A 15,145-nucleotide genomic window follows, 5' to 3' on the forward strand; every position below is an offset into this window, starting at 1 on the left:
TGCAGATTATTATTATTTTTTATTAATATGACTTACAGGTCAAATTGTTTACCAACCATTAAAACCTGATCATCGCTCCCTCACAGCAAAAATCTACTGGTTAAAAGGCATTCAAAAACAGAAAATTAATTGCTATGAGCCTTGTGAAAGAACGTTCTCCAGTAGTTAGGATTAAGAAAAGACATTTTCCTCAAGCACATTATTACCCTACAAATTATCTTTACAGTTCAATGAGACTTTAGATCACATTTCTCCTTTTCATCATAGTGTCATTAACAGTCATAAAATCTCTGATTAGCTGTTGCTACTTTTATTGACCAGCCTCAGTATCTACCATTTAAATGCTCCACAAGAAAAAGAAACTGCCGAAGGCCGAGATAAATGAAGAGCACAAATCCACCTATTTGATGAAATATTATACATTTCTGACCGTGTATTAACAAAAAAACAAAACAGAGAAGAATTAATCTGGGGGGGGGGGGGGGATTATCCAATTTGCCAATATTTCAATCAAATTTGAATTAGAATAATTCAGTCAGCAGGATTTGAATTTCACAGCAACAATTGATTTATTTAAAGTTGGTCATTTTAAATGGGCTTGACAAAAAACTTTAAATAATCCATCCAGACGTTGGCTGGGGTTTTGACCCTTCTTTATAATATTTTAACCCCACACAGCAGGGAGGGACAATACTAATTCACATATACAGTGAATATGTGGCCACACTAAACACGACCTGTCCTCACACTTTTTACACACTTGACATACTCCACCATTATCTGCAGAGAGCTTTCTGTCACACAAATACATTCAAAAGCATGTGGACGCACACGATAGTGCAATCATTCTTCATTCCAATGATCAGTAATGTGCAGTAGATCATTCAGATATGACAGTTATTCATTATACAGCAGGAGATGTTACTTTGCAAGTGAAATACAGCAACTAGAAGATTTTAGGTGTATCTACGTCTTTTAAAAGCATTAGAGACCATTGTAACTGACTTAATGGAGGGGACCAGCCACTGTCCTCTACAAAGGAGGAAACTATCAACATAAAACCTTTCTAGCCTAAAGAAGGACAGTATTTCATACTAAAAGCATACATTTTGGGGTAAGTATAAACTTAACGGTGCGAGAAACAGTTTGATACAATGTAGGACAGTGACTTTAAAGGTGTAGTGATTAAAATTCTTACTGCTCAAAGAAGAAATAAGTTTTTAGATCTTCAGTTGATGTTTCAGTTTGATCTCTGCTCTAATTTGCTAGCCTGTTTATCCAATACAAACTACATTATGTCTGTGGTTTAAGTCATATTAAAACATAAATCAGGGGTATGGAATGGAAAGGTGGTTGCCACAGACTTGTGACGAAGAGAAGTTGCATCAACCTTGTGCAATTTCTTCATGATGTCTACAGCGATTGATAGATGAATGCCTCTTTTATAACACATACGACAAACAGCACAGTATCTTTTCAAATACCATGTTGGTCCTTGTAAGGCGAAACAACCAAACCTGATTTTGCTGTTGGTCTGTTCCTAACAGTAAAAGGCTCAAACATTATGTAATGTTCATAATATGAACTCAAATGGCTCAAAATGATGATTTCATTTGAGATTTTTAGATATCATTTTCTATTTTTGTGGCTTTGTTTCCATTTCACTTTGTTTTACATTGTCCATCCCCTGTTTACAGCCCACTCTTGATTCCCCCCCACATCATTACCCAGGAGAAGCTTGCTGTCTACCTTGCTCCAAAATGTATTCCATGTATATCACGTATACAATGGCGTTTAGGGAGGCTGATTATGGTGTTCATTTTGACAACATATAGATTGATAGAGTAGGAAAGGCTAAATTCCTTCAGATTGGTGACGATATGATGGGCTAATGCTGCCTGTACACAAAGAGTTGAAGGGTCACAACCAGGAAGTAAGGTTCAAAGGTCAGCTCACAGTTTGGACCGCAGCGGCTTCAGGTACTTGTGGAAGGATTCATGGACCTGGGGAAGAAAGGAGGTGTGGATAATTTGTTAAGCTCAAATACTAAGAAGCGACATAAAGAAATGTATATACAATCATACACGCGATCTTCCTGATCACATCAGTGTAGGATGGTATTTATGACTACATTTTGTGGTTTGTTATGGGCATCCTGATGCCAAATGATTGTGGTTGACCATACAGAGCACAAATGCAAACGTGCAAGCTTGGATAGTCAAAGAATTATTATTATAATTATTTAAGTTACTCCATCTTATAGTTCTGTAATCTGTAAAAATTATTTTTCTTATTTTACACCAAAATAGTAATGCTATCACGATTCCAAACAATAAAAACCACCAGTTTAACACTACTGCCCCTGCCAACCGATCCTCTCGCCAACAGATACACACACATTGAGAAGCTAAGATCTAAAATTACTAATTTCTTGAGACTCTGTCACAAACACATGTTGTCACAGCTATAGTAACTTATCTGAATAGTGATATGAGGCACTGAATTTAATTAATTTAACCACAAATGAGATAAGAATTAGGTTGGTAAAAAGTTACACAGTGCCACAGCGGAGGGTTTCTAGGGGCTGGTTAAGATTTTAGATTAGCTTAGTCAGGCAGATCTGCTCGGGGCTTCACTGATTATTGAACACAAACACACCTTTTATAACTTTATTCACTGATTTTGGTGAAACTGGATCATATTTTATGGATTTTATAGATGGACAGATAGCTTTAAAGTAACTGCTAACAGCTGCAAACTGTAATTTTACCTGATGTTAGCTAGTTAACTCAGTTAGCTGTGCAACTACAGACCCTATTAGCTTAGCTGACACTGCTCAGACTGGGAGCTGGCGCTCCGGGGAAGAGTTGGTATTTACACCGCTAGCAAAGGAGCTTTGGCTCGTCCAGAGGAGGAGGTTTTCAGGCTCCCGGTCCGGGAAGAGTCAGCTAGCTAATGGGATGTCTAGCTGCACAGCTAACTTGTCCCTTTTCCATGGGATGGCACCTGCGCAACTCGTCTCGACTCTTCTCGCCTTTTTTGGTTTTCCATTGGGCAAATCTAGTACCTGGTAGGTTTTTTGGTATCACCTCCGTCGAGGTTCCAAGTGAGCTGAGGCGATACCAAAAGGTGATGTGAAAACACTGCAGACTACTGATTGGTCAGAGACAATCGTCACTATTCACTGATTCATCATTGCAAGTATTAAAGTGTGTGGTGCGTGGTGTGGGTTGCGTTGAACATTAAATCACGGCAGATTCATGAGGCGCTGCTTGCATAATAGTTCCCCCCTTTAAGTATTTCGGTTCAGTTTCTGAATGTGACTATTTGTGAACCTAAATGAACTAAAATTGATCACAATCTCATTGCATAGTTGGCGTAAGGAAAAGACGTCCACTTAGGCACGTACCAGCAGAGCGTCTGCAGGTCAAGTTCAATGGGGTGCAGGTATTTAGCATATAGCATATGTTGTGGCCTGTTGGTAGTTTTATGGCCATAAGCCTTAGCACTAATTCAGTCCCTTAGGCCTACAACAAAAAACTTTTTCTCTGTACCATTTGACTTGACTGACCTCTGTGGAGTTCAGTGGTGAGCTGCGAGCCCACTCAAACATGTGCTCATAGACGTTCCCATCATATCGTCCCAGGACCGAATTTAGCTTCTTGTCGTGAGTGTCAAAAGCATCTACCAGTGCCACAGCATTGGGCCTCAGTTGAGACAGCAGCTCCTTGATTCGCACAGAAACCTGCAGCACCTGGGGCACACTCAGCAGTCCATCCTAAAATAAAACAGATGTGGATGAACACATGCGGCTGGATCTCAAACAGTGAGGAAACAGCAGAGACAGCGGTTTGTCCCTGTGAAAGTACATTTTCTGACTTCAGAGCAAGCAAGTCTTATCTCTTATTTTTATCTAATTTGCTTTATTTAAATCAGCCATAAAAGACACCTACCACCCAGGTGTTCATACCCAACACACAAAGACCTCAGAGACAAAGAGGCACTCAGGGCTGGTTTTTCATATGGAAGCAGACAGTGAAACTGGCAGACCAACAGCACAGGGCTTACGCAAATAACCGAAGCAGCTTTGCACAATGAGTGTGTAACACCTGCAATAAGATTAACTATTGACTACGGATCATGTTGTTTCTATATGTTATGATTTTTCTGACCTGTAGGAAGTCTCCAGAGTGATTTGTGATGCCATGCAGGGCATAGAGCAGAGCCAGGGTTGACAGCACTGAGTGTATTGCTGTGTCGCTGATCTCCCCCAGCTTCTCGGTAAAGAGCTTCACTACAACATAGTGACAGTGGGCCTGGAGACCAAAAACACGGGGACACGTCAATGGATGAAAGAGACTTAGAGCAACAAATAAGAAAGAATGTGGCTGAAAAAGAAGAAACAATGATGAACATTAGCAGGATCTGAGTTTGACTTAAAGCAGCATCAGAATGACATACTGGGTTTGGGAGGTCCTCATCAATCTCTGCGAATCGAAGTCGAATTTACATAGGACAAGTAATGCATAGCACTGAAATATGTTGCTATTTACTATAATTTCAATGATGAGAAAAATCAAGGAAATGTCTGTAATGCCCCTGTAGAATGTAGGAAGGTCAACGTAGTGAGATCTTTCGTGAGCTCTGGCTTCATGACAATATTCATGCTTTAGCCACACTCACATGCGCGCGCACACACACACAACTGAACTTACATCTGAGGCTCTGACCAGGTCGATAGCACTGTTGTTCCAGGCGTCCTCCTGGCTCTTCCTGCGCTGCAACTCCTGCTGGATGCTTTTAGCTGCCAGCTCTACTAGACTACAAACACACACATTACCTGCATTAACCATAGATTATCACAATATATATTAACACAAATTGATAAAAAAAAAATCGGGATACCTCCCCAGCTTTAACAACATGCTGACACACATGTATCTACAGAGGCTGTCTCTTTACATGAAAATCTTTTCACAAATTGACCATCACCAATCACATCTATATTTTTTATAGGTTGGAATATGTTGAAGAGATCATGTCATCGGTGTCAGAAACACAGGCGAAACAATTGCTCATTGTCCTTTGCCTTCTATCTCTCTATTGTCTGAACTGGCAGACCACATTTAGTCGTCCTCCACCAGACTGGCTTAGCCACTGTTTATGCTCACCACACAGCTGACACCGACTGCCAAATGAATTTAGATTTGACTAAGGCCCACAGTATTCAGGGAAGCATATCATGTTAGAGAGTGAAGGCTGAAATATGGCGCATAGCAGAGAACAGCAGATGTGGGCAGACCCTGAGAGGACTATCTGGGTGACAACAACAACTGAAGCACTGGCCAACCCGAACGCCTGAGAAAAATATATTACACACTACTTCAAAAAATAAAGTTAAAAATTGTTTAAGAAAGTAAATCATAAATGTATACAATGAAAATGTGGAAAATAAAGGATATGAAATGGCAAAAGGCATTAAATAACTAAACATGACCATAGTACAAGCCACTTGGTCACTAGTTTTCTCTACTGCTTTCGTCTCTTACATCGCAGCTCGCAGTTTGTAGACCTCCACCAGGCTAGCAAGGTCATTTATGTTGACCACGGTTGGTCTGGCAGCGACGGGCTGAGGCTGGACCCTCTGGTGCTCTGCTTCATTCAGGTACGACACAATGCCACTGAGCTGCTGTCCTGCCTTAGCCTGCCGGTAGCTCTTCACCAGGTATCTGCATAGATAAAAGTACTTAGGTGAGGGGTAAACAATTAAACATGGGTGCACGAGCTAGCTAATGAACCATTTGTATTTTAAATCATGGAAATTAGCCATTCACAACACTTTTAGTCTTTGTGCTTGTACTGTTCAGGTATGAGCTCATTGGGTAATTTAACATTTCAGGAACTGTTGGCACTTCCTTTTCAGGAAACAATGTCCCTTCAAAAGGACAATATCACGTGACAGGATTTTGAATCTGAATCTGTGACATTTATAGCATCCGTGAACAAAAACTATAACAGGTATCATTTAAGGACATAAAATGTGACCTTTGTTTGCTTTTGCTGTGGGAGGAGTGCGGGTGTGTCCCCTGCATTTTCGGTATGGTAGGGCTGCTGAGTGGGAGCATGTTTATGTCTGCATGTGTCTCTGTTTGTGTCTGTCTTGCTCTCATTCTATTTAAGTGTGCAACAAAAGCGACACGTGAAAAAAGCTAAATCTTCAGTGAGAGTACCGCTGTTTGAGTACTACAGACTCGGTAACATTTAGTAGATATACTCTAAGTTTAAGTGGTACAACAAAAAACAAAAGCAAAGTAAAATTAAAACATAGCTGATAACTGTATGAGCACTCTAACAACAAAGGCATCTCTGGTGTGTTTGCGTCAGAATTGAGTAGAGAAGTTGGCAGGCTGTGAAATGGTCCTGGTGAGGTGTCACATTTGTGGTCATACATTTCTGTGTGGCGAGCTACCTTGCAGTCTGCAGCATCATGACTGTGTTCTCTCCCTCGTAGGTGCATGTAGGAGTAAACTCAACGTAAATGTCTGGCAAGGCGCTGCTGCGAGAGTAGCCGTGGCCACCGCATGACATGCGGCACACCTCGATACCAGAGTTGGTTTCCCACGTGGTGAATGCCTTCAGTCCCGCAGAAAGGGCATGGAGCTGTAGATTGGAGAGCAAAAAGGGTGAAAATAGGTTCATGTAAGCCTAAAATAAAAAAAAACCAAAATCAAATAAATATGACAGCGAGCTCTGACAATATAGAACGATGTAACAGCCCACATCAATTTATGTATGTACTACAATTAGCTGTGGATGGCAAATTTTTATTTTCAATATAAGTTCCTATATTTCAGTATTTAGTATTCAGTTTACAAGTATAAAAAGACTTTACAACTGGAAACTGAAATATTAGGCACAGTTGCTCTCTGTGGACCTGTTATGAACTGCAGATAAAACTGAAAAGAAGAGAGCACAGAACTGTGAGGACCCAAGTGAAAACCTTCTAGCTCAGTCAGAAAACAAAAATGTAGAGTCATTTCCAAGATATGCAACTGAATTTCTCACTCTTTACTCGTAAATAGTCTACTACAAAATATTTTAGCTTCAACTACAATAGCTGTAGCCAATGTTGTAAATACTGATTATCAGGGTTTGCTAGGAGTGGAAAGACCTTGTGTGAAAAAAAAAAAAAAAAAAAAAGTCTATTGACGTGACTAAAAAATGAAAAACAGAAAAACAGTGGGCACGAGGTGTGGTTTCAGTATTATGCTATTTGCAAATTGATTTTACGTTGCAGCTCTTAATTACGGATTCCAGACGGAGGGATAGAAGCGTGTATAGTCAGTATTTAGTAGAATAACTATAGTTTTGTTTGAAGAATTTGCAAGCTGTGTCTGCTTTCATATTGAGGGACCAAGCTGGCATTGATGCCAGAAAACAAACCTTTCCGGAGTTTAGATGATTAAACTGGGTTTTGCTTGTAGCACATGACACTCACCACACATCTCCTCAAGATAGCTGGAAAGACTTTACCTACAACCCAGACAGTCAATGTGCATCATCCTCCACCAGTCAGTCATCAATAATTCCTAGATGTGTATGTCCAGTCAGTACCTCAGGCAGTTCACTGAAGTCCCCCTCGTTGATGTCTCCGCTGATGCGGTTGTAGGTCTGCTTCATGTACTGGCCGACAAAAGTGAAGGCATAGGCCGTAGCAAGCAGAGGGAACAGCTTGTACTGCTGCGTCTGGTAGTCGAGGATCTGGGGCTCTGGCTCTCTGTGGGACAGAAACACCCAGGTTTGACTTTTCAGTATTGCATAAAAGGTTGCACTTCCCTATTATACGTGAGGATGTGGTAAGAGACCAAAGCACTGTAAAACCAGGGCCATTTCTATTTGCTGTTGGAATTATGTTGTTTTCTAAACCTCTGACACTGACCCTTGAGTCTATTGTAAATTTCATGTGCTGAGTCATCTTTTCTAGGTGACCTATCAAGACATTATCATAATTATTGTGATTGTATTCACATACCACATCATCTGGTCCATATATTTACTGTATAGTCCTCCATGTTCTTGAATTGTGTTTTCTTGATCTTAAAATTAAGGCTGAAGTTTACCATTCAGTTAAATAAAATAATTTATTCACAATTTGATTCTTTGATTTGAGACTTTTCCCTCACATAAATGTTTTACACTCTCTTAAAATGAAGTGCTATATTTGTTTTTACTGTGCAGCTGTTTGCTCAAGTGCCTTGATGCATTCCTTTGTATTGACTGACCCCGGCCGGATTTCCGACTGGTGACGAACAGAACTGTAGCGGATGGCGATGGTGCAGGACTTGGCCAGGGCCGAAGCTGACTCGCCTACGATCAGGGAGCGGATGAACACCATGGTGCCGTAGGTCAGCTTGGAACTTGGTGGCTTCACATAGGTTCCATCTGGCTCCACCTAGTGGACAGACAGAGTCTTTCTAACGGCAGATCCTTCAGGAGCAGAAGTCTCACTCTAAATGCAATATTTAGACTCAGTTTGTTATTACACCAGCTTATTAGGTACACCTAGCTAAAAGTAATGCTTTCATATACAACAATCTTGGAATAAATTCTGCCTTCATGAAGCACAATAAGGTTCAGCTATAGTTGAAACTGTTTTAGACTGGTGTTAATTTAACTGTATGGTCATTATGGAGGATTCAGTTTGTGGTGCTGTTGAATTGCATTGTGTTATTCTGACAGATGTTTCATTTCGTCTAACTCATGGGAGGTACTGTAGAATAAATATCAGAAATATCTCTGTATAATGCAATGCAGTTCAACAGCACCACAAACTACATTCTTTCTAAATGACCATACAGTTTAATTAACACCTCTACATCTCTACACATTATAACATAAGATGAGAGATGAGACAAGACTATTGCAGGACCGTTGTATTAAGCTGCATTACTTCCGACAGCAATAACAATGTAATCAACTTAAAAAGTTACATAAACCCATTTGACCTCAGGGAAATTATCAACACAAATGATGTCACATCACCTTGGCATATTTCATCAGCATGTTCTCCCGTGGGATTCGTACATTGTCTAGTTTCAGGAAGCCATTGTCCACTTCATTAAAGCCAAACTTGGGTCCGATATCTCCAACCACAATACCTAAGAGAGAAGGCGAAAAAGAGAGAGCAAGCGAGTGTGTGAGCAAGAATGACAGTGACAGAAAAAAGGCACACAGAGACAGGAAGGTGAACAAGGGACTGACTTTACCATAAACACCACATCCAGAGAGACATCACAGACGGTTGTTACCTGGCAGGGGTTCATGGGTGCTCATATCGCGGATGGGTACGATGAAAGCATGCAGACCGTGGCCGTTTCCCTGAGTGTAAAGCTGGGCTAGAACTATGGCATGGTTTGAGGTTTTTCCAACTAGAAAGACAGACAGAGAGGGTGAAAACTAGTTTCTTTTGAATTCACTGAGGTTTTTTAAGCCTGACACAAAAATGAGGGGAAAAAAGCACTGTATATATTACTATGAAAAAATATTCATAAAATTATTATTATTCATCATTAAATTTCTTATTTATGCTCACATGAATTCTGATACTAGGCCACTTCTAGCCATTAAAATAACTCTCGGGTGGCCTTAACACTGTAGAGACATGACAGCGTGAATGTACTTACGTCCTCCAGGCCACCACTTGATGGAGCTGACTGTGGGACTGTTCAAGACAAACTCCTGCGTGGCGGGGTCATATGTGGCTGTGGTCTCCAGCCCTCTGAGGTGAGTGCCTGGAGAGAGACAACAAATCAAAGCCCACCAAACACATACATACAGAGCACACAGTTGAAAAGAATGACTCTTCTGCATCAATTATCAGAAAAAAAAGACATAAAACAGTGATAGAAAACATATTTATCCCTTGACAGTTTGTATCTGAGCTCCTTTCAAAGAAAAATAAAATGGATGAAGCCAAAATAAAGGACCGAAGCAGTGCACTTGTAGGTGTTTGACAGACCCAAAAACATATGTAACAATCATATTTTAAGATTAATCAATACAGGCTCTGTCTATGGCATACTGCGCACAGAATTAACATCTGATACAAACAAAACAGATCTAGAAGGGGGGTGTACACTACTCAGTTTTCAGTCTGAATGTTTTTTTTCCCAAGCAGGAATATGTATCTTTGGTGGGAAGCCAAACACAGATCTTATCCACTGCTGAAACAAAAACAATCTACAATTGTTAGTAAAGGAAACATCAAATAAAAGGGTGGGTAAGAGAGCATGAGAGATAGATTGTGAAGGGCTATCTGATGTAGGTATGGAAGATTTTATTGAACTTTAATATTTGTAACCCACAGAAAACAATCCACAAATGTGTACTATGATGCGCAAATATTTCACTCTCTACAAATGTGTATTTTTAGATTTGTGATGGGTAAAATCATATCCACAAAAATACAGAGTGACTTCTACACACACAAAAACGTTTTTGCACATTTGCAGATTGCTTTCTGTCAATTTGTGGGTCATGTTACATTTGTAACTTCCTTTTTACACATTTGTGGAATTTTGTCCAATGTGTACTGCGGAGATCTGTTAAAAAAACCCCACATGTCACTACCCAAAACATGTATTTTTACATTTGTGTTGTGTAAAATCATATCCACAAAAATACAGTGCAGTTTGCAAATATGTACAATTTACTCTGTACACACATTTTAATTTCACATAAAGTGTTATTTATGCATTTGTGGATCTGTTTTTACACACAAAACAGTTTTTGCACATTTGCGGATCATTTCCTGTCAATTTGCAGGTCATGTTAGATTTGTGACTTCCTTTTTACGCATTTGTGATTTTGTCCACTCTACCACAGAGATCTGTAAATGTGAGAGCAGTTTATTAGCTACACCAGCAGGGGGCGGTAGCGAAATTGCCTCTCATGAGTTGTAAGAATATCCATTGCATTACCCAGGGTCATCTGTTGTAAACAACTTCTGCTTCTGAGAGACAACTGAACTCTTCTCTATCTAAACTTGTGTGTGTGTATATATATATATATATATATATATATATATATATATATATATATATATATACACATACATATACACACACATACACATACACACACACACACACACACACACACACACACAAGTGTATATAGTTTACGATTGGATACTTTATCAACCTAAATGACACAACTAACACAAATTAGACCACAGATCTCCATTTGATAAGATTTTGTCCCAGACACGCTTATCAGAAAGGATATTTGCTTTTAGATGTTTTATTACAGAAAGTGTATGAAACCCATTGTTACTTATGGATGGAATTATGGTGAAAACTATTTATTCTTTTAAATTTACTGTTTATTACCCTTAAGGACCCCTGGTGGTCCAGCAAATGGCTATTCATTTATTAGCTGCAATAGGGCTAGTCTGATAAAGTGAGCATTGCCCCTCATGTTGTCCAAGTTGTCTCCAGTATTTAGGTGTCATTTAACCCTACTCATAAGCTTTACAAAAATTCATGCAAAAGCTCAACGGAAAATGGACATTGTACTTTTGCGGACCGTAACCTTATACATAAGATTTATAATAGCTCCTACAAACAGTAGGTACAACAGTACTCTGAAATGTAGTCTATTTATTTAAATATAAATGTAATAAATGTAAAACAAATGCAGTGATAAAGTATTCAATAGTAAACTATATACACACACTTGTACAGAAAAATTTAAAATTTAAAGTCCATTGGTCCATCAGAAGTTGTTGACTCCTACAGATGACCCTGGGAACTGCAATGGATATTCTTACAACTCATGAGAGGCAATGTCGCTACCGCCACCTGCTGGTGTAGCTAGTAAACTGCTCTCACATTTACAGATCTCTGTGGTACAGAGTTGACAAAATTCCACAAATGCGTAAAAAGGAAGTCACAAATGTAACGTGACCTGCAAATTGACAGGAAATGATCCGCAAATATGCAAAAACTGTTGCGTGTAATAATAGATCCACAAATGTGTAAATAACACTTGTTGTATGTGAAATTAAAATGTGTGTACAGAGTAAATTGTATATATTTGCAAATTTGTAAATTTTATTTTTGTGGATATGATTTTACACAACACAAATGTAAAAATACATGTTTTGGGTAGTGACGTGTTTTTTTTTTTTACATATCTCCTCAGTACACATTGGACAAATTACATATGTCACATTACCCACAAATTGACAGAAAGCAATCTGCAAAAACTGTTTTGTGTGTAGAAGTCACTCTGTATTTTTGTGGATATGATTTTACACATCACAAATCTAAAAATACACATTTGTAGAGAGTGAAATATTTGCGCATCATAGTACACATTTGTGGATTGTTATATATTTTCCTTTGGTTTTGAAACTGTTACATTTGTCAACTGACACAAGTGGTCAGCGTGTTGTACATAAATTTAACCACAGCAAATATTTGACCTTCAGTCTTAAACAAAGTGCTGCTCACATGCAGTTCGTTCAAAGCAATGGGTTTTACAATGGATATTTTGGTTGCATTAACCATTTTGTTATCCTTTAGCAGCTTAGAAAATGGGATTTGTCTACAACCTGTCCGCCTTCTCGTGTAGCTTTCCCTTCTCGACTGCATTTACTCATTTACACAAATGATGACAAAGTAATGACATCTAGTATGTTAAAAAGACTTGCATGTAAAACAACAAACTTTCACAGATATTTATTAATTATTAAAAATGTTTATTACAAATACATAATCAAAAACTAAACTAATACAACTAGTAAACTAACAATCTTGTAGCACCAGTTTGTTTTTGCATTTAAAGGTTCAGTGTGTAAGTTAGTTTAGTGGCAGCTAGTGGTGAGGGTTGCAAATTCACTCACCGCTCACCCCTCTGAAAGCACGTAGGAAAGGCTACGGTGGCTGACGCGCTCTGTCGGCTCTTGTACTAAACAACACATGTGGTCCTCCATTTGCCCTAGTTTCTCTTCTTTTCTTCCTTCTAATAAACCAGACGATTACTACTACTGATACTACTACTTCTTCGTTCGTATTCAACGTAGTGATGAAACGCGCTCTATAGAGCAGCTTGTCTTTTTGGGCTACTGTAGAAACATGGCGGTGCAACATTGTGACTTCCATGTAAGTGGACCCGCGGTGTATGTAGACAGAAATGTCACATTCTCAGGTAATAAAAACACATCTGTCCATTATACAAACCACTGAAACCACCACTGAAATGTAGTTATGTATATTATATGGCATTTCTGTCAATAGATCCTCCTTAATATTACACACTGAACCTTTAAGTACAATCTATGTAAACGTTATCATTACTACACAGTTTTTGGGGTCTTGGCAATGGCAACGAAAAAGCAACAAAATAATCCCCATTTATGGACAGGCCTACACAGGCCTGATATTTTGGACTGCTCTGTTCATTTTACCGTGGCCCATCTCAGTCTGAGCGTAGGTGCCGATGATCTCTAGGTTCCAGGCAGGCATGAAGAAACGGTCCATTTGTTCTGGGGTGGCCTGGTTGAGCAGTGTGGGCAGGAACATCCCCAGATGGAGATCCAAAGGCTCTGGCCTGTTGGCGTGCACAGACCTAGGCCACGCAGGACAGGGGCACATGGAAAAGAAAAGGTGGTAATGCAGAAAAAGGCAAAGGGGGCGATGCACGGGGGCATTATTGATGAAAGCCATATCATGGAAAGTTTAGAGCCTCACAGATGCGTGAAGAGAGATTTTTTTTTTTTTAAAGGAGGGATTATGGGTAAGTGTTGATATGCTTCAAATCAATAAGAAGTGAGGGATGACATAAAGACAGAGGTTGTGAAGGCAAGCAATAAAGACGGATGTGAGAAAGACAAATTAAAACAGCTTGTGAGCATATCATGGATATTGGAAGTGATTTGATCATATGGTCATAATTCAGCTAGAAACTTCCCATATTCACATTTCATTTAAATCTGTCTTTAGTAGCTGTATCATTAAAATTCCCCCGCCGTGTGAGAGTTCGAATACCTCAGTAATGTAGAGTACTGAAGTCTTAGCCGACTCTCAGTATAGGCCTAAAGTTTTGGTATCAAACTCCTGATTCAGCTGCCCCTTACATTTCTTTACACCAAGTGGTCACATGTAAACTACCTGGCTGTTCAACTACTTTGGCAACACACAGTTTGAGTCTCAGGGCCAGTCACTACACACATGACAGAAATAATACAGATATTATGGACACTAAAATGAGGTCAGATAACAATGGATATGCAAGTTGTAGACATATTTTTAAAAGAGCCCTTTAGGCAACTATTTTGATTGATTGATTTGATTAATTGCTTTTTTATTTGAGAGATTATTTGGAGGTATATGACAGACAAAACAAGACATTAAGTCAACTTTTGTTCTAGGATATTGTGATGGGCATATTGATTAATCAGATTAATAATTAAGATATTAACCGATAATGAATTATAGTCGTTGCCCTAGAAAAGTGGTGACGGGCACATTAGGTCACGACATAAATTGTACTCTAGGACTGTGGCCCAGAATTAGGCCAAACTTGCCAAAACACAGGTGAACAAAATGTTCTGTTCTAAACTTTCAATGTAGCTTTGCACAGATAAAACACATATTCCTATGACCACCCACTTGGCTTTTTTACAGGAAGGCAACAAACAATAGCTGGCCTGGCCTACATTCTCTCTCATCATAGAGTTGTCAGCATCTCAGATTACAAAGAGACATTCAGAGGCTACAACTCTGCCTCATTATGGCTCCCAGACCACATCATTCTGCAATTGTTTGTCCTTTTCATGCAGTTTCCAATTCCAGTCAACTTCTTCACCATTTCTGGTCACTCGAAATGGCAACAGCCAAAACCAAAGACAGACTAGATTACTCATTAGAATTCTTTGGAAACAGAGGTCATCATTTGCAAACAGATGGAAAGCAATCAAGACACAGCAATCAACAAAATGCGCACAAGCTTCATCATCAGTGCATTATCATTACATAAAGGGGGATGAGAGAGTTGTGAGTAGGGAAGAAGTTGAACTACCTAATGTTGATGGGACTAGGTTTTGGAACATACAAGACAAAACTAATTTTATTTGAAGATA

General features: G+C 39.2%; 1 protein-coding gene across 3 annotated transcripts in view; it reads right to left on the reverse strand.

The window, feature by feature from the left end:
* acox1 (acyl-CoA oxidase 1, palmitoyl) overlaps positions 1-15,145 on the reverse strand; it is a 19,029-nt gene continuing 3,884 nt past the window's right edge. For 2 of the 3 annotated variants that reach the window (XM_038713843.1, XM_038713844.1), the window contains 12 exons: positions 13,472-13,632; positions 9,684-9,791; positions 9,309-9,428; positions 9,043-9,158; positions 8,283-8,452; positions 7,615-7,777; positions 6,470-6,660; positions 5,550-5,729; positions 4,716-4,821; positions 4,173-4,316; positions 3,572-3,778; positions 1-2,003 (listed from right to left, as the gene is read on the reverse strand). In XM_038713843.1, coding sequence (XP_038569771.1) covers positions 1,953-2,003; positions 3,572-3,778; positions 4,173-4,316; positions 4,716-4,821; positions 5,550-5,729; positions 6,470-6,660; positions 7,615-7,777; positions 8,283-8,452; positions 9,043-9,158; positions 9,309-9,428; positions 9,684-9,791; positions 13,472-13,632 — 1,717 coding nt within the window. In that variant the 3' untranslated portion in view covers positions 1-1,952. The remainder of the gene's footprint in view (positions 2,004-3,571; positions 3,779-4,172; positions 4,317-4,715; positions 4,822-5,549; positions 5,730-6,469; positions 6,661-7,614; positions 7,778-8,282; positions 8,453-9,042; positions 9,159-9,308; positions 9,429-9,683; positions 9,792-13,471; positions 13,633-15,145) is intronic. The other variant, XM_038713842.1, reaches the window with a different exon arrangement.

This window comes from Micropterus salmoides, unplaced genomic scaffold (assembly GCF_014851395.1).
Source record: "Micropterus salmoides isolate LMB-PRFRI ecotype aquatic unplaced genomic scaffold, ASM1485139v1 Ms_hic_scaffold_12, whole genome shotgun sequence".
In the NCBI taxonomy this organism is placed as follows: Eukaryota; Metazoa; Chordata; class Actinopteri; order Centrarchiformes; family Centrarchidae; genus Micropterus; species Micropterus salmoides.